Source organism: Tricharina praecox, assembly GCF_024521635.1.
Source record: "Tricharina praecox strain CBS 144465 chromosome Unknown BZA05scaffold_13, whole genome shotgun sequence".
NCBI lineage: Eukaryota > Fungi > Ascomycota > Pezizomycetes > Pezizales > Pyronemataceae > Tricharina > Tricharina praecox.
This window is the reverse complement of record NW_026250415.1, coordinates 365,586-382,987: the sequence shown is the minus strand read 5'-3', so window position 1 is coordinate 382,987 and position 17,402 is coordinate 365,586. Positions and strand designations below refer to the sequence as shown.

General features: G+C 55.7%; 7 protein-coding genes across 7 annotated transcripts; 3 read left to right on the top strand and 4 right to left on the bottom strand.

Moving 5' to 3' along the window:
* The first annotated feature begins 6,646 nt into the window (after window positions 1–6,646).
* Window positions 6,647–7,443, top strand: BZA05DRAFT_399127 (uncharacterized protein). Its single transcript, XM_051483771.1, has one exon. The coding sequence runs from the start codon at window positions 6,763–6,765 to the stop codon at window positions 7,213–7,215; it is 453 nt and encodes a 150-aa protein (XP_051339103.1). The 5' UTR covers window positions 6,647–6,762; the 3' UTR covers window positions 7,216–7,443.
* A 952-nt stretch (window positions 7,444–8,395) lies between these two features.
* On the bottom strand, window positions 8,396–9,391 carry BZA05DRAFT_399125 (uncharacterized protein). The gene has a single exon (XM_051483770.1). The coding sequence runs from the start codon at window positions 9,171–9,173 to the stop codon at window positions 8,445–8,447; it is 729 nt and encodes a 242-aa protein (XP_051339102.1). The 5' UTR covers window positions 9,174–9,391; the 3' UTR covers window positions 8,396–8,444.
* Window positions 9,392–9,779: 388 nt separating this feature from the next.
* Window positions 9,780–10,995, top strand: BZA05DRAFT_436484 (uncharacterized protein; the record flags this gene model as incomplete). The annotated part of the gene is made up of 2 exons (XM_051486412.1): window positions 9,780–10,574; window positions 10,658–10,995. Coding segments are annotated over exons 1-2 (801 nt in total), but the record flags the coding sequence as incomplete, so codon positions are not given.
* Window positions 10,957–12,524, bottom strand: BZA05DRAFT_399121 (Oxo-4-hydroxy-4-carboxy-5-ureidoimidazoline decarboxylase). Its single transcript, XM_051483769.1, has 4 exons — window positions 11,915–12,524; window positions 11,770–11,782; window positions 11,589–11,688; window positions 10,957–11,460 (listed from the first exon to the last, which is right to left on the bottom strand). Exons 1-4 carry the CDS (start codon window positions 12,348–12,350, stop codon window positions 11,407–11,409), a joined length of 603 nt encoding a protein of 200 aa, XP_051339100.1. The 5' UTR covers window positions 12,351–12,524; the 3' UTR covers window positions 10,957–11,406.
* On the bottom strand, window positions 12,525–14,404 carry BZA05DRAFT_399118 (uncharacterized protein). The gene is made up of 6 exons (XM_051483768.1): window positions 14,062–14,404; window positions 13,863–13,979; window positions 13,683–13,778; window positions 13,474–13,593; window positions 13,024–13,409; window positions 12,525–12,958 (listed from the first exon to the last, which is right to left on the bottom strand). The coding sequence occupies exons 1-6, from the start codon at window positions 14,254–14,256 to the stop codon at window positions 12,736–12,738; spliced, it is 1,137 nt and encodes a 378-aa protein (XP_051339099.1). The 5' UTR covers window positions 14,257–14,404; the 3' UTR covers window positions 12,525–12,735.
* Window positions 14,405–14,438: 34 nt separating this feature from the next.
* BZA05DRAFT_399115 (signal recognition particle 9 kDa protein-domain-containing protein) lies at window positions 14,439–15,152 on the top strand. The gene is made up of 2 exons (XM_051483767.1): window positions 14,439–14,787; window positions 14,879–15,152. The coding sequence occupies exons 1-2, from the start codon at window positions 14,526–14,528 to the stop codon at window positions 15,034–15,036; spliced, it is 420 nt and encodes a 139-aa protein (XP_051339098.1). The 5' UTR covers window positions 14,439–14,525; the 3' UTR covers window positions 15,037–15,152.
* A 232-nt stretch (window positions 15,153–15,384) lies between these two features.
* On the bottom strand, window positions 15,385–17,271 carry BZA05DRAFT_52516 (uncharacterized protein). The gene is made up of 4 exons (XM_051488396.1): window positions 16,690–17,271; window positions 15,786–16,634; window positions 15,620–15,723; window positions 15,385–15,567 (listed from the first exon to the last, which is right to left on the bottom strand). Exons 1-4 carry the CDS (start codon window positions 17,159–17,161, stop codon window positions 15,520–15,522), a joined length of 1,473 nt encoding a protein of 490 aa, XP_051339097.1. The 5' UTR covers window positions 17,162–17,271; the 3' UTR covers window positions 15,385–15,519.
* Window positions 17,272–17,402: the final 131 nt, after the last annotated feature.

The following is a 17,402-nucleotide window of genomic DNA, read 5'->3' as shown; positions in this document are numbered from 1 at the left end:
CGGGGTCGGCGGTGGACTCCCGCGGCAGAGTTCCCCTTCGAGCGGTAGCTGTTCGTGGGGGCGTCGATGGTTTCTCGATATCGGCCTTGATGAGCGCCGACGCGTGCGTCGAAGCTTTTGGACCTGGAAAGTTCGCGCACCTTTGTTTAGCCATGCATGTTCTCCGGTCTACCACTGAAACCGGCGCCCACACCGAGCGCGGATCTGCGGGGGAGTGGGGAGTTGGGAGTGGGGAGTGGGGAGTGGGGAGTGGGGAGTGGAACTAACTGTCTACCCTCCCGCCTGTATCTGGCCGATCGCTCTCTGTTACGGGAGAGGTTGGAGTCTCGATCTCGCTGATTGGCGTGGGCACCTCGACGCTCTTCCTGCCAGCTCCGCCCAACACGTTCTTGGATATCTTGATCGAAGGTAAGCTCATCGACGTCGACATGTTGGCGTTGACTGACGGCGGGGTGCTACAGGTAGCTAGCACTGTATACGAGGAGGTCCGAGATTACTCCTACGCACGGGGGTGGTGGTGTCGTGAAGCGATAGGTAGGTTTTCTGGACAGAGATGTCGGCGGCGGCGTCGTCGGCGGACCAGGGGAAGACGTGAGGTCCGGATAAGATAAGAATCGGGGGCGATATGCCAGATGCCAGATCGACGCCGCGCGGTGGTGGTAGTCAGTGCAGGGTGCGGGCTGGTGGGTGGCCGAGTGCTGATCAAAGAACTCCCTGGTGTAAATCACTGGGAAGTTACAACTAGAAGAAGAGGCACGAGAGCGAAAGAGACGTGTTCATGCGAGAGCTCCCATTCACGCAATGCTTGAATATGGGGGCGAGGGGGGCAAAGTACTCTGGAGCAGCTGAGCAAGTATCGCAGCAGGCGAATAAAGTAGACTGACAGCTTCTTGTTTTCAACGTGTACCTTGGAAGTCGCTGGACGAGGTGCAGTGACATTATTGTCATCAGAGGCGATGCACGTCATTGGGGAAACGCCAAAACCCAAGCCAAGCCGAGCCGTCGCCACGGTTACTAGCGCGAGGCACCTCGTCTCACTCATAGCATATCACCAGAGGTCCGCCACCATCACCTGTCTATTCCACACATGAACTGTCACTCCACGTAACCGAAAGCTCGCGAGTCAAGATAGGGAGAGATATCTGCTGGTAACTGAGTGATCGGTTATACATGTCAAATGCTTTCCAAAAACTTTAATATCTGTCAATCCAGCCCAAGGTTAGGATTTCCTGTTGAGGGTGACCGAACCTAATACCTAGGTGTGTACCGAATATACCGACGCGATCATTAGTAACCATTGGATTCGTGCGAGCAACGCGACCATCCCGACGCCGGGCCTTATGGCGGGCGACGGGCGACCGGGACGGATATGTACGTACATTATGCGAGTACCTACCTCAAGCCGATCGTGTCTCCGTGCGTACTGCGCGGGACATGACATGTCAAACTGCAGCCAGCCGCCCTGTAGAGTACTCCCTACTCTACAATGACCAGAATACTCCACGGCTTTCGAGAGAATTCCTTCCGGAAGCAACTCCTCGAAGTGATCGACCGGTGACCGTTGGTGGTCCGTTACAACTTCATACTCTACCTACATCTTCGACGCTCTCGTCAAGATACATCCGGCAAATATTCAAGCCCAGGCCTGAGGCGAGCCGTGGGCCGTGATGCATGACGCGGTGGAAATTCTAGAAGCACCCACTATATATCCCGGCTCTAGCTATTGCATACGACGAGACCTGGGTAATTTCCAAAGAGGGGCATGTTCTCGTCTCATCTCTCGTCTCTCAGCACCTATCGTTCTAGAATCCTTCTAACGGGAACAAACAGAAACAGAAACAGCCGTGAACACTGAACACTGCACACTGCACACTGAACACTGAACAGTGACGGAACCGTCACCATCACCGTCACCGTCACGGCATCACCGGGCCCCACCTAGTGCGAAATTGGAACGGCCCAGGCCGAACGAAAAATATTTCCTTTTTTTCTTTCTTCTTTTTTTTTTCCTTTTCCTTTTTTTTTCCCTTTTCCTTTTTTTTTCCCTTTTCCTTTTCGTTTTGGGCGGGGAGGGGTGGGGCGGGGCGACTTTTCTTTCTTTCTTTGCTTTGTTTTGTTTTGTCGGGATTTCCGGCATGGCTGGTGGCTACTGGCCACGGGGTTCGCTATGGGCTACGGTATGGATGTATGGATGTATGGAATCTGGATGCAGCGAAGGTGTAAAGAAGGAAGGAAAGAGAGGAAAGAAAGGAAAGAGGGGTTGGTTTGGGTGACACTGATGATGGGCCCTGGGGGGTTCGGCCTGCGAGAATGGTCGGTCATGATCCATGGTTCGTACTCTACATACTTCCTCACTGCCGTCACGTCCCCCCGCCTTCCGACACGACAGACAGACCGTTCAATGCCTACCAACAGGTAGAGTAGGTAGGTGGATTGAGCATTTCTATCCATGGTTCTTGTTAACGCATATGGGGCCATGGGACCTGGGTTCCTGGCATATCTACGGTATACGTCAAATGTAAGCCGGCGGAAGAAAAACCTAAACGCTCCTTCAATCGCCCGGCTTAATCTATGATGCTGTATGTGCTTGCTAGGCAGTATGTACTACCTGCCTTTGTACATACAATAGGATACCGCCGGTCGAGTATAGGTACTACATATACCCACAGGGTGTATCCGCAGACATCAGTACCTACGGTACCTACCTTTTCCACAGGGCAGTGAGACATGAGACATCATCGCAGGCGTTCAACTACCTAAATAGTATCTCCATACCCTTTAAACTTCAAAGTCCATGGAGTACCTACCGTATATTTTCTTCTTCCGCCGCCCGCCCTCGTGTTTCATCTCATCATTTGACAGCCTCCTGAGCCCTCCCTCCCATCCTCGTCATGCTGTACGACGTCTCGTCTCGTCGCGCAAAGCAGAGCGAAGCAAATTCTTCAGCTATATGCAGCCTCGTGCAACAACGGCTCACCATCCACATCCGTTTTTTCTTCTTTCAAGTTCCGGGGAGACCACGCTGGCCAATCCACGTTCGAACTGTGAACATTGTCGGCCTGACCTGGAGTGCTCTTTGCTTCTTTCTTTCTTTCAAGTTGCTCTTTCTTTTCTTTCTCTCTGTCCGCCCCGCAGTGCCCCATGGAAACTGCAGTGCACTGCACTGCACTGCCAGTCACGACGGAGACTGGGAATGCAACATGCAAATGCATGCTTCAAAGTTTGAGGAAGTTTCTGTTCTTCCGTGGGCACTGGACGGACGCCGGACGGACACCGGACGGACATGGCGCTTGCAACGGCTATTCACATAGGTAGAGTATAACCACTGACCGACGTGGACTGGGAAGGTGTGGATTGTACCTACTCTGCACGGGATACAACTCCATGCGGAGGAGAGTTTCTCCAGCGAAGGCATGATCGAGCCCAAGAGAGTTCAAACCAAATCCGTACTTCGGATCAGACCGAGCGGGGGGGAAAAGAACGTATGGGGAAACCCGGTGGCTTACCGTCTTCTCCACACGCACCACCTGGCCCCTGGGTTCGACCGTAGGTCCGTAGGAACATCTCAGCCAAAAAGTAAACACCCAAAAAAAAACCACAACACCAACGATACGACGATAGTTACGACGATAGTCAGCGCCCAGCACCAATGGATACCGTAGCCTCCGCTGCAATGCCGAAACACCTCCAGATTTGGGGTGTGTGTGGCCGCCGCCGCCTCCGCACTCCACTCTACTCTAGAGGAACTAGCTGCGAGCCATCGGTGGTGCGAAGTGGATGGATGGGTGGATGGATGGATGGATGTCCCACCTGTGCAGCGTCTGAACTAGAAACGTTAACTAGAGTACTCTAGTTAGCGATGGAGATCTGGGTTCTTGACTGCAATCGGGGAGGGGGGTGGGAGGCGCTTCGTGGACAGCAGCGCGAGTGCTGCAAGCAGCCTTATGCAGCTCGGGGGAGGGAGGCGAGGGAAGTGACGAGAACGGAGGCGGGAGGAGGGAGGAGGGAGGAGGGAGGAGGGAGAAGGGGGAAGGGATTGCCGGTTTTTAGTGCTTGCAGCCCGCATTCTAATCCAATCCGAACGAACGAACGCCTCGGCGATGGGCGGGAGAGGGAGAGAGAGCTGAGAGCTGAATCTGTGAGCTGAGATCTGAGAGTACACTCTATCGCCACTGCCGCCGTGGCCGTTTCCGCCTTCGCGGTCAGCGGTTACGTTACAGTGCACTAGAACCTCTCCCTCCCCCTTCCCACAGGCCAGACTCCTTCCCTTCCCTCCTCCCCTCCTTCCCTCTTTCCTACGGGGTTGGTACTCTACATACCTCTTCCATAGGCAGCAGGATCACCAGTGACCAACGGCCTTAGCCTTTCGATCCCCTACTCTACATCTCTACTCTCCACAACCACCAGCCGCGAGCTGTGCCACGAGGACAGCGGACGGACAGAGCCATGCTGCAGTGCATCCTGCAGACCGCAGACCGGCAGACTGCAGCTAACCCAGACGCAGGCCGTCGCAGATCTCCGGAAAGTTCGACGAGGGGTGCTCACTCACTCGCTCGTTCGCTCGAAGCGCGACAGCAGATTTTTGCGTTCGTTTTATGTAACAAGATTGGCTTCTGTGGACGTTGCAGCAGGAGCAGCAGCAGGAGCATCACGGCAGCAACAAACGCGGAACACGGAGGAACGAATGAAGCCGTAGGTAGAGTAACTATCGTCACAACCTGTTTTTTTTCTCGCCATCACCGGCAGCATCGTCAACTTTCGCCATCAGCCAGCCAGCCAGCCAACCGGCCTCCAGCCGACGGACAGACACGACAATACGCACGTACGCACGCACGCACGCAAACTTGGCTACGGTACCTACCGCTGTTCGGACATCACATTTGTTTTCCCCCTCCCCCCTCTCCCTCCCCCCTTCGCGTTGCCGCAGCAGCGAAACAGAGTGCGGAGAACCACACGGCACTGCTACTGTGGGGAATCGGTGATCGCGAATCGACACGATCGACGATTCGTGGTTGGCCGGCCGGCCTGCCAGACGAAAAAGAAACAACGGAGCCAGCCAGCTGCCAGCCAAGAAGTTCAACGGGGCGGGGTATGGATCGCTGCCGGAGAGAGCGTAGAGTAACGTCGACCTGCAATAGCTACTACATACCGGTATGTGGTAGAGGAAGGAAGTGGATACTCACTCTACTCGTGTAGGTAGCACACGAGCATCGTCAAGTTTTGCTCTGGGCACGGTGTGTTTTCAAAGGCAGAAAGAAAAACAGGCGGATTTCTCTAGCTGGCCTGGACGGTGATGGTGCGACGGCACGAGCGTTCGACAGTTGCCATGCTAGCAGTATCCAGTAGCGTGCTGATCTTCGCCTAGCCCAACTAACCCTAACATAGGTACCCTACACATGTGCCGCCATTCGGGGGAATCGCTTTCACGACGCAGTACTCTACGGTATAGGCAGTAGATACCGGTATGATGGGCTCCACAGCTGGCTGTGCGAGCTGGCGGTGCGGTGCACCACAGCGGCGGTGAAATGAGAGGACTCAAAGAGACGCTGCTCCTGCTGCTACTCCTGCTCCTGCTGCCGCTGCTATTACGTACTCGTACTCGTATGTACACGGGCGACGCATCGAGTCTCGAGTCTCGAGAGTCGACATGCAACGCAACGGGACGCCAGCCAACCGGGTTCGCCATTCACCAATCACCAATCACCAATCACCATCCACTTCCATTCCCGCTGCCGTCTCCGTCCCCGTTTGTTTTGGACTGAACTGGGCTGGGGATTCCATCTCATCTCCGTCCGGAATCATCCTCGTCAACAGCCTCGACGGACGTCCGTCCCTGTGCGTGAACCCGAGAGGAGACGGAATCTGGATTCTGGAGACGGAAGCTGAAGAAACACGGCAGAAAAATAACTCATGTTCGAGTTTGAGTTCCAGTCTCAGCCACTGACTCGCGGGCAGGCAGGTATGAAGAGTATGTATGAAGGTGGGCGTACGCCGGACTGGGTTGTTGCTGAGAAACATCCAACCATCTATCTAACTATTTGTGTAGAATACAGGGTTGAAGCTCTGTCGTGAGAAACATCCAACCGTCTATGTAGCGATGTACTCTACCTGTGTATCTACAGGGTTGGAGCTCTGTCATGAATACCTACTCTGCAATCGACAAGAACAAGTTTCACAATACCAACAGAGTTACAGAGATATACAAAGGTTGCGGAAGCCCGGAAGCCCGGACGACAGAAACTCCGACAGACGGTGGTTATGTGTTGACTGCGAGTGATGGGAGCAAAGCCAAACGAGCCTGTTGTGTCGAATCAACAACTCTTAGTACCGATACCTAGTGACGAGGCGATTCTTGCGAGTGTATTGTGCACTCATCACTCCTACCGGCCGTATACTAACAGCTTCCAAGTTCCACCACGAAGAGATACTCTACTCTATGATACATACCCGGTCATGGCACGGATGGTAACAAGTAAAGTACAATACATAGAGTACTATCATATGTATGCAGAACATCACTCCAACGGTCCAACCTGCAAGACATTTGCATACGGTCTGGATGGGTTTTGTTTGTTTGTTTCGTCTTGAGCTGCTGCGGAACATGGTTACGCTTCCCCCCGTTCCAACTGGCCACGTACGGGATACGGACTCAGCGAGCTCGAGAAGGGAAGGGAAGGGAAGGGAAGGGATTGAACTTTGAACTTTGAAGCGCTTGCTATCTGTTGGGATCAGGATCGGAATTAGGATTCGCAAGAGATAGCCATGACAGCTGCTGGTTATGGGCGTGTCACGCCCTCCGATCCAACCCCGACTCCACGACACGACACGAGAGCACTGCTCTCAGCCTTCCCCCGCCTACAGCAGAGTACCAGCACTAACCCCAACTTCCAATTCCCAATCCGAATCCGCATCCCTCAAACTCTATTCCCATATATGTACTCTACTTACCTCCAAGTTCCAACATATTCCTTTTTTCACACCCAACCTCTCCCAGAGTCCCAGTCTCTCCTCTCCATCCCGGTCAATACCCCGGAGATCTGCGAGCGCCGTCTCGACGGGAAAAGAGGCGCAGGAGGAGGACAACAAAAGGTTACAGCGGCGCGCTTGCCTTTGTGCTCACTGCTGGCGGCGATGGCGACGGTGGCGGTGGCGGCGATGGAGTGCAGTGATGCAGCGGTGTATGTAGCAATGCAGGAACCGAAAGTTAGAGCTTAAAGGGCCAGGTTAAAGGGCCAGGTTGGAGGGCAAAGTGGACTCTGCACTCTCCACTCTGGAGGGCAAAATCAAAGAACAAAATCGAAGAGCAGCCTGACAGGCAGGGTGTTGGCCCTTCGGGAAAAGCAACGTATGGCTCGGGCTTTTCGGACTTTTCGGAGGGGAGGGCCACCGTCCACGAGGAGAAAAAGCGTGGAGGAGGGTCCCGAGGAGAACGTTGAATCGCAGTTACAAGCTTTGTACCTACTAGGTGTACCAAGTAGGAACCAACTGCAGCCGGCCTGGCCATAACTAGACCATTGGCCAATGTCTCGCGCATTCCATATCTAACCGTCTTCGGAACAGCACTACCTACACTAAACTGACGATATCTACCCGCGACTCGACTCGACTCGACGAGACGGCCAACCACTCTGGGCGTGACTACTGGCCACTGACCACTGACTATCCCAACCCCGAACCTCGAACCAGAGAGGCCGAAAGATGGTTATCGAATTATCGAATTAGGTGCGTGCCCACAGTCCACAGCCTACGGGTCGCCCGCAAAGATATCACAATTTTTTTCTCCAGAGTCCTCACGGCCGTTCGTTCATCGTCTACGGTAGTCGCCGCCGTCGTCTCGGCTACCACGGCGCTCATTTCCACCGTTTCCCGCCGCCTACGCCAAACCTTCCCAACCTTTCCCGTTGCCCAACCCTTTCCAACCCGCCCAACCATCTTCATCACTCGCCACCAGCCAGTGGCCAGCGCCAAGGTTTAAGGGCCGCTCGCACGCCCTTTTCGAGCTCGGTGCATCTGCATCTGGCTCTGCTGCATCTCCCATCCTGGTCTTGTAACTACAGTAGAGAAACTACCCCGGCTTGGGTTGACACTCTACATACACACCGGAGGGAGTATCATGCATCTGCAGTTGCAGTTGCAGTTGCAGTCGCAGTCGCCTCGCCAACATTGAATCGAATCGAATTGAATCCATGGTAACTTGGGGGCTTGGTGGGCTTCAATTCGTTTGTTCGGCCGCAGACCGCAGACCGTAGTTCGTATTTGTGCGCGTGCTCAAAGGCGAAGCGAGGCGAGGAGAGTAAGGGAGGTGGAGGGGGAGGAACACAAGGAGGACTGCCGCGTTCGCCGCTGGGACTCTGGGTGTGATCGGGCATCAATGAGGAGGGGAGGAGAGAGAATGGTGTACCACAGGTACTCTATGAGTGTCCTCCACTGCCTACCAGTAGTACCTACACCCAAGTACCCAAGTACCCAATATTCTGCCTACTATTCTGCCCATTCCATCTAACGAGAACCTCGTCCACGAGCCAGCAACCGTCATCACGAACGCCCTCCCCCTTTTCCTTTTCCCATTCCCCAGGGCCTGGAGCCCGAGCCCGAGCCCGGTGGCTTACCTGGATGTTTCTCCATGCGTGTTTCTCCACGTCTCCATGCGTGTTTCTCCATGAGTGTGTGTGCGTGCGTTCGACGCCTACCTGCCTACCCAAAAGCACTCTATGTGTCTCCAGAGTCCAGACACCGCGTCGTCGTCGTCGATTCCAAGCGCTATGTCTCGCACGCTCGCTTGCGAGACATACGACTGTGCTGGAGCTGGAGCCCACGGGTCGACTCGGGCTCGCACGGAAGCCAGCGACGACTCGTGAGCTTCCTCCCCCCGGCCGCTCAGCTGCGAATTCACACATCGATCCAGCAAGTACCGATTCAGCAGTTGCAGTTGCACAGTTGCACCCACCCTCCGTACTCCAGAGCACGGCAGAGTACGGCAGAGTAGAGTACGGTACCGCCGTGTTGGGCTGCAAGGCGGCGTGATCATCCCTCCTCCCCCCTCCATCCCCTACATACCCTACATACCCTACAGTTTTTTTTCTTCCTCTTTTTTTTTTAACTGACGATGATGATGATGGGCAGTGGACGGCGGTGATGGGTGATGGTGATGGTGATGGGTTGCATGCATGCATGCCTCCCCTCCCCTCCCCTTTTTTTCTTCTCACCTCGCTCACCTCACCGCATGGATCCAATCCCGGCCCGGACCAGAATATGGTCTGACCTGTCTGTCTGGTCTGTCTGGTCTGTGTGTCTGTCTGCCTACATGTCTGCAAGGAGTCAAGGGAGTCAGGGAGGCAAGGACCAAGGGCTCGCTCGCTTCATCCATCCCCAGATTTTCGCGTGCATGGGTGGGTGGGTGGGTCTTTGGGGCTAGCGGGATAGTGCCCAGGGGCCTTTGGCGGAGAGATCGTTGGAGGGGTGGGTGAATGGGTGGGTGGATGCATGGTCTGGGGGACATGGGCTGGGACTGGGGACTGGGACGGGCTCTGGGACGGGCTCGGGGTAGATATAGAGGTTGACTATTCATCCCTCCCCCCCTCCCCCCGCCATCCACACCACCATCTTCAACGCGCAGAAGAAAAGGAAGCACCCGCCCGCCCGGCCCGGACTACATACCATACGTACATATCATACAAACGTACATAGACAGACAGACATACAGACATACAGACATACAGACATACAGACATACAGACATACAGACAAGACATACAGACATACAGACATACAGACATACAGACATACAGACATACAGACATACAGACATACAGACATACAGACATACAGACATACAGACATACGGACATACGGACATACGGACATACATCGACCGAGCCTGAAGCCGACCCTGAACAAGAACCAAAACCAGAACCAGAACCAGAACCAGAACCAAAGCTTTGCTTTCCCGAACGGCGAAATAAACAAATCCCGCGGTCCCCAGTCGCAGTCCCAGCCACAGTCCCAGCAGCCAGCTCGTCCACTCGACACTGAACACTCGACCACTCGCCACGGCAACCCATCCCTAACGGACAACCCAGCGCAGCTCACTTGCATGCCCCACGCAACCCGATGGATCCCGCGCAACATGTCTTCCATCCAGCCATGACACCCGGTGGACACATCACCTTTAGCTTTGCTCCACCCGCCGTGGCCGCCGTCGCCGATGTCGAGGTAGTTTTCACCTTCGCACCATCACATACGCACACCTACACGCACACTTACACCTCCACGTACACGCTCAAGCGCGCCCGACCCGCCGACCTCTCGGATGCAGACACAGACGGCCACCCCCCGGCAGCGAAGAAGCGGCGGCTGTGGCTGAACCTCGTCACCTCGCGCCTCTCGTCGCCGTTCGCAGGCCCGGCGGCGAACCTGGGCTTGCGGATACCACGGCTGGGTACAGGCCGCGGCGGCAGGGGCCGCGGTGGCAGCGTGTTGAGGAAGGCGGCGATACTCAACAAGATCAGGCGGGATGCAGCCGCGAAGAAGGTGGAGCACGAGAAGAGGGTGGAGGCGGCGAGGAGGGAGTTTAGGTTAGTAACTGGACGGAAATGGGAGTGGACTGCGGGTCCACTGGAACAAGAGGATGGCGGCTGATCGGGGATTGCGTGCATAGGGAACGGCTCGCTGCAGCGGCACACTCCAGCTTCCAGCGTAACGGCGTGGTCCGGTTCCATCGGCGGCGGGTGCGGGCAGCACCGCATACACCGTCGAGATCGCCGTCGCCGCCGACCGAGGAGACATCGTGCATAACCACTGCGTACCCGCAGCCACTGTTCGCGACGTTCTTTGACGACGGCAGCAGCGAACGCGGGCGCGAGAAGCATGCGGTGAACCCGTACGAGGAAATTCCCAGCTTCTACCGCCCGCCGTCGCCGCCTAGCGAGGCGGAATTGGACAGGCAGCGTGTAGGTATGGGCTTGGGGTTGGGCTTGGGGTTGGGCTTGGGGTTGGATATTGGCTGTTGCTGAGTCGTCGCTGCTGCATTAGTGGTGGAAGCATCTGCCGTGTTCTGTGTTATTTTCAACCGACACCGGGAGAAGCAAGGAGGAGTCGAGGGGGCTAAATTCTCAGCTCCAACTATGACGAACTGAACTGGCCACTTCCACTGCCACTGCCACCCCGCTTTCTCTTTTCCTTCCTTTTTCCTCTCCTTTGTCCCTCTCCTTTGTCCCTCTCTCTCGTCATTTTCTTTTATTCCGGGGAAATCAATCGGGGGTGGGGAGCGGAAATATGCATTTGCTACGGGGTTCGGCACGGTACATCATGGGAGGGGTGGTATTTCTTGTCTTGTCATTTCATTTTCTGCTGCATGTTTCCTTCCTTCCTTTCTTGCCTTTCTTACCTTGCATTTCTTGTCCTGCCTTATAAAGCAACCGTAAATTTCGCCGCACGATCTAATGCGATATCGCGCATGGCCTACATATTTTCGTTTGTCCCCGTAGTAAGCGAGACATGCAAACGAAAACCTTGGGGGCGGAGGGGGGCCGAGGGGGAGGAGATGAAATGGTGGGGAGGGGGAGGGTAGGGGAGAGGAGGGGACGAACAGTAATAGCCTCTACTTTCTCCAACTCGATGTCGCCGCGCTCGATGCGGGCAACCATGTCTGCCATTACCTCGTCGCGGGACCGGGAATTGACAAAGACGCTGTGTACAGTAAGTAGAGTACCTATCCGTCAGCATGTGAGGCACAATCGCTACACCGTAGGTGCAAGGCTGGCGACGTACACGAATCTCAATCCTACAGTTCGTCAGCGCACAGTCAGCACCCTCCCGCACTCGCCCCGCCCCACCCGCACCCACTCTCACTCGCCCCGCCCCCCTCCCACCTTCACCCAGCCACACCAGCACAGAACAGAACACAATAACGCACCTGGAAACGTCTCCTCATAGCGCTTATTCAATGCGCTTAAGCGCACCCCCTCGTCCTCCTTATCCCCACCACTTAGCGACGCCTGCTCCTTCCGCGAAACCTCGCTATCGACCTTCTTCTCGCCGAGCCTAGGATGTGACGCGAGGATCTCCAGTAAGCGCGGATCGTCGCGGCGCAGCGAGAGGATCTGTGACGTGGTCCACTCGATCAGGTCGGCGTATGTGAGGAATTCCGCTGGTGATGGTGATATGGAAGTGGGAGTGCTGATGAGCGCGTGGAGGGCTGGGTGTGCTCGTCCTGCTAGTGCTAGGGATGGGGTGGAAGTGGAAATGGCGGAGGCGATGAGCGCGTGCAGCGCTGGTGAGGGCTCGAAGAGCAGTGAGAGGACTTCGGGGGTTGCTACCGGGGGGTCGGGGAGGAGGGTTGGGAGGAGCATTCTGACTGTGGTAATGGGCGTGATTGTGGTGGAGGGGGAGGGGGTGGTGGTGTGGGGAGGGACGGTGAGGTTTATGTATTTATCTATGAGGTATGGCGATGGATAAGGTTGATGGAGGGGGAGATAGAGTTTCGCCTAGGTATCTAGGTTGCTGGGGGCTGCCGCTCCCGCCCGCGGTTAGGCGGGGCCCGTCGGCAGGGTCCAGCGATAAGAGCTACATACATGCGCACCCCACGCCCACGCCCACGTCGGCCGGCACGATCTCAGGATTACCTCACTCGGATGATACGGGGTGCACTAAGAATCCAAGATACATATGACGGAGTCGACAGAAATACGACGCAAATCTCGATAAAACAACCCTGATTACAAGCAGCACGATAGCTCACACGGGCGCCTTGACCCCCGCCAAAACATCCTCAATAACTGCCTCCACATCGATGCGCGCAAGATACGTCTCGGCAGCCTGTTTAGAGCTTCCCCAGAGCGTGCTCCTCTCGTCGTCGGCGGATGTCGCTAGCGCGATGCGGTGCGCGTACACCTTAAACGCCGCGAGACTCACCAGCGCTGGCGTGGCAAAATCCAGATTATGGAGGGGCGCGAGGCATCTACTACTTTCAGTATGGAGGGGGACGGGGGCGAGGGGACGAGGGGAAGGGGAAGGGGTGTTTACCGAACGAGCAGTTCGAAATCCACCGTCGCCTGCGCCGTCACCCCGCCGCGAACGGCTCGGTGCATGCGTAGGAACACGATTATGTCGAGCAAGTACCGACGAATCTCGGTGCTGACGCACACGTCGGCGGCGAGGGCACGGGTTTCGGTGATGATCTCGGCGGGGATTGGCGGAGTCTCGGGCTGTGGCGGCGGTTGGAACGATGGGTATTTGCGTATGACTACTGAGGCGAGCGAGGATGTGTCCGATGCTGTGGGAGGGCGCGTGTGTAGCTGCCGGTTGTACGAAATCGAGTCTGTGTCCGTCTCCGTGTAGGATGCGTCGTCGTCGTCGCCGTCGCCCGAGTCCGGCGGCGAGTGATGGTGCGAGATGAAGAATTGCTCTTGCTGAACCGGTTGTCAGCCCACCCACCCGCCCTTCTCCCCCCCCTCCCCCAATAGTGGAACATACCAAGTGACTTAACAACCTCAGCCTTCCACTCATCTTCGCCATAAGCGCAATGATCAAAAACCTTTCAGGCACAACCACCGTGGTGCCCGCGGTAGTAGTGATTTTTCTTGTCCGCATCAGCTATTCTTTCATCAGCGCTCACTCCTATCCCGCCAGTCCACTACACCACCCGCCCCCCAAAAACTAAAAGCCAAAAAGCCAAAACCCACCTCGAGCACCTGCGCCTGAACCAGTTGACCCGCACTCTCCAGATCGCAAAGGACCAGCACGTTCGGAATTCCCAGTGTCGACTGGCGGGCCACATCCTGACTCCCCATCCGTCGTGAGCCCCTAACTATGATCTATCACGACCGCCCCCTCCCACCTTCCTTCGGGAAACCCCTACATACCTCCGACGACCCTCTCCTCTCCTCGCCGCCCGTAACGGCGGCCACAAACTCCTCGAGCGTCATCTCGGGCACACATTGCACGCTGCGTACCGCAAGGGCGAACTTCGATTGCGCAGTCTACTCCGCCGTCTCCCTTCGCATTAGCCCTCCTTCCCATCCCCCCATTCAGGCCATAATGCGATGTGGAAAGCAAACCCACAATCTCAACCGCCTCCTCCAGCGTCGCGACATAGCCCGCCTCCGTGGTCAGAATACAGTGCCGGTCCGCAACGAGACACAGCAGCAGCGCCAGCTCGATGTCACTCAGCGTGTGCACGAGGGTTGCGAGGTATTCGCGCGCGTCGGGTGTGTCGGCGGAAGCGCGGGAGTCGCGAGAGGGGGTCGGGACGGACATTACATCGGTGTGAATGGAGCTCTGTAGAGCATGAGGTAGCTCTGGGTGGATAGCGCGAGGTGCTCTAACTACCCTGCTGGTCTGGGCGAGACTGGGGGACTGCACTGGGAGTCGCGTCGTTGCTTGGCGCGAACCCCACACTGTTGTATGTAGCTTCACTTCGCTTCCCTACATACATTCTACTCCATAACACCTCTCCCCCGACCTCTCCCCCCACTACTCCAATCAACCAACCACACCACCACCACCACCCCCAACCTGAACCCGCAATGAAACTCACCGCCACCCCCGCCGAGTTCCAAACGCACTCGGTACGCCTACTTCGCGCATACCCGTCGAGCACGAAAGTGACCACGACGTACCACTCGTCGGCGACGGGCAAGGGCGCGCTGACTCTGAAGACGTACGATCCTGTGTCCGGCGTCGTGATCAAGTTCTCGACCACAAAGATTGCCGATGTCGGCCGGTTGGTTGCTGGGTTGCAACGGCTCGCCAGGGAGCAGATTGGTGTGCTGGAGGAGGAGAGGGAGGGTGAGTTATACTTGCAATGGATATAGGGAGGGGAAGGGGATGGGGATAGGGAAGGGGATGGGGCTGATGGGGGCTGATGGGGAATGAACAGATGTGGTGATGGCTGAGGCGAACGAAAAGGAGGTTGCTACGCCCGCTGCGGCTGCGGCGCCTGCGACACCGGCACCTGCGACACCGGCACCAGCACCGACACCGGCAGATGGTGGCGCGGCAAAGGGGAAGGGCAAGAAGAAGAAGGGGAAGAAATGAGCGGCGGATATGCGGACGAGACGAATTGTGGGTTTTTATGCGACAACACGATAGCACGACCGAATATCTGCTACTACAATGCTGCACTCGGGGTAGTCAAACAATCGTATTCGATACCATGCTATGCTACCAACCGATGGATAAAATGAATTGCGATGCAACTCCACCCGTGCCCCGTACTCATGCATGTCTACGCCAGAAAATAGTTAAGTAGCCCATCTACATCAACATCATCCTTCCTACGCCGAGGAAATCTTAAACAGATAAGCAACCCAGCAACATAATCCTTCCTACGCCGAGGAAATCGTAAACACAAAAAGAAACCCAGACGAAAGTAAAAATACACGCCCCGACAATGGAAGGGGTAAAAGTGAATTCCCGAGATGCGCCTGGCCCGAAGACATAAACAGATCCAAACCCAACGAACGTCCATGGTGTATGTACTGCATCGGCGAGTTGAGGGGAAGGTGCCGATGCCAGCCATTAGATGAAGGTACCAGCCTTATCACCGCCTCTCCATTTCTTCGCTTCCTATGGCGATGTCAGCAAAGAACCTCGTGAGTAGGGGGACAGGTGTGCGCACCATGCTCTCGCGCGCCTGCTTCACGGTACGCTTGAAGTCGCCGTAGAGATCCTTGATGTCCTTGCGACATTTGTGAATGACCTTCTTGACATATTCCATCTGATCTGTCGCCAGCGGAGAATCCACGTTAGCCAGCGGTCTCCATTGGTGGATGAAAGCAGCCTACCCTCAATCGGCGTGTCACCGATCGACTGGTCCACGAGATCGCCATCCTCATCAATGTAACCGGTGGACTCGAGGTGCTTCTCGACCCAGCCCTTGAGCTCCTTCTTCCAATGGAACAGAGTATGCGCACTGCGTGCTCTGGTATAACACATTTTTCCAAGCTGGAAGATTTTGTCCTCGGGAAACAGTTCTTCTCCATGCTCATCCGTTGATTCTTCTTCCTCACCACTCGACAAATCACAGAGAGTGTCCTTGTTGTAACGGTGGCCCAAGAATTGAACTGTGAGGGTGCAATGCTGGTTGTTCCTGTTACAGGCATCACAGTGATCTGCTTTCTCACACTCACCAGTAACCAAGTTGGGTCTGGCCTTCAGTGCTCTGGCGAATGAAGCCGTCCAGGCACCGCTCTGGATCACTGAGTTTCCGAAAGAGGCAGCAGCTGTCTCCAAACGTCTGACGGCATTGGTTTCCACTTCGCCTTTGGTGACGGTATTGGGAAACAGAACATCGTGTATCAGGAACTCCACATAGAGCCTGAACTGCTCAGAGTCGGACTCGTGTGCAGCCGAAGTGAATTCGAGAGGGATTTGGACATCGGGAGCTCCAATCAGGTCGTCGGGGTCGTCTTCCACAACGAAGCTGTCCAAGTCCTCATCGCCTGAGGTTGAGTCGGAACCATCTCCATCTCCGCCAGAGGAAGGAGCAGAAGCTGAAGGTGTGGAAGACCGTACGGCTTGCGAGCTAGTAATTCCAGCCTTCCGGTCACGCTTGGCCCGTAAATGTGCCATCCTCTGTCTGAAAGACATCTTCTTGCTAGACCCACCCTTGCGCTCCCTCCTATCCAAGATGGCTGTAGTCTTATTATTAGTAAGCCATAGTTCCTCGTGGAATGATACTACGCCTACCGTTCTCCGCAGCCAACTCCATGTCCTCCTTTATATCCTCCTCATCTTGGGTAGGAGGTTCGTGGTCACTGCTACTCTCCTCCGATAAAGAGCTCTTTCCCGGAATACGCGGTAGTTTCGAATCACTCTCGTCGTCATCCAATAGAACCATCTTCTTCGGAGTGGGCAGTTCCGGGTCACTCTCGTCATTCTTCGAAAGACCCCTCACCAAGCTCTTCCTCTTCCTCGGAGGCAAGTCACTCTTGTCGTCTTCCAGTGAAGTGACGTTCTTTTTTAACGTAGGCTCACTCTCCTCATCGTCATCCAACGATATCTTCTTCTTTTTCGTAATAGGCAGTTCGAGATCACTGTCTTCACTCTCGACAACCTTCTTCTTACCCTTCCTCAAGGTCGAGGGGGGAGTGGGTGTTGGCTTTTGCCTTTTCCTGGCTGCGGGCGTGATTATGCTCTCGTCGTCAGAGCTAGCCACCATCTCATCGTCTCCATTTTGACTTTCGACAGTAGGTTTCTGTTTATTATCCTTGACCCGAGAACCAGCCCCGCCCTTCCCACTGCCACCCGACGGTGCCTCTCGACGAACTCGTTTCCTACTCGATCTCCGAACCGGCTCATCGTCCTCGTCCCTGTCCCCGTCTTCGTCTGTATTGTCCTCGCTGTCCCCGTAGCCGCCTTCATCGACTTCGGCGAACTCATTCAATTCGGATTTCGTCTTC

Excerpts from the sequence above, each read along its gene's own strand:
- BZA05DRAFT_399127 (XM_051483771.1), top strand. The coding sequence starts at position 6,763 with ATGACAGCTGCTGGTTATGGGCGTGTCACGCCCTCCGATCCAACCCCG.
- BZA05DRAFT_399125 (XM_051483770.1), bottom strand. The coding sequence starts at position 9,173 with ATGCATGCATGCAACCCATCACCATCACCATCACCCATCACCGCCGTC.
- BZA05DRAFT_399121 (XM_051483769.1), bottom strand. The coding sequence starts at position 12,350 with ATGCTCCTCCCAACCCTCCTCCCCGACCCCCCGGTAGCAACCCCCGAA. Across the intron at positions 11,461-11,588 it reads AGAAAGTAGAGGCTATTACT|GCCATGCGCGATATCGCATT; the intron begins GTTCGTCCCCTC and ends GAAAATATGTAG.
- BZA05DRAFT_399118 (XM_051483768.1), bottom strand. The coding sequence starts at position 14,256 with ATGTCCGTCCCGACCCCCTCTCGCGACTCCCGCGCTTCCGCCGACACA. Across the intron at positions 13,980-14,061 it reads TGGAGGAGGCGGTTGAGATT|ACTGCGCAATCGAAGTTCGC; the intron begins GTGGGTTTGCTT and ends ACGGCGGAGTAG. Across the intron at positions 12,959-13,023 it reads GATTTCGAACTGCTCGTTCG|ATGCCTCGCGCCCCTCCATA; the intron begins GTAAACACCCCT and ends TGAAAGTAGTAG.
- BZA05DRAFT_399115 (XM_051483767.1), top strand. The coding sequence starts at position 14,526 with ATGAAACTCACCGCCACCCCCGCCGAGTTCCAAACGCACTCGGTACGC. Across the intron at positions 14,788-14,878 it reads GCTGGAGGAGGAGAGGGAGG|ATGTGGTGATGGCTGAGGCG; the intron begins GTGAGTTATACT and ends GGGAATGAACAG.
- BZA05DRAFT_52516 (XM_051488396.1), bottom strand. The coding sequence starts at position 17,161 with ATGGTGGCTAGCTCTGACGACGAGAGCATAATCACGCCCGCAGCCAGG. Across the intron at positions 16,635-16,689 it reads GGAGTTGGCTGCGGAGAACG|CCATCTTGGATAGGAGGGAG; the intron begins GTAGGCGTAGTA and ends ATAAGACTACAG. Across the intron at positions 15,724-15,785 it reads CGGTGACACGCCGATTGAGG|ATCAGATGGAATATGTCAAG; the intron begins GTAGGCTGCTTT and ends CGCTGGCGACAG.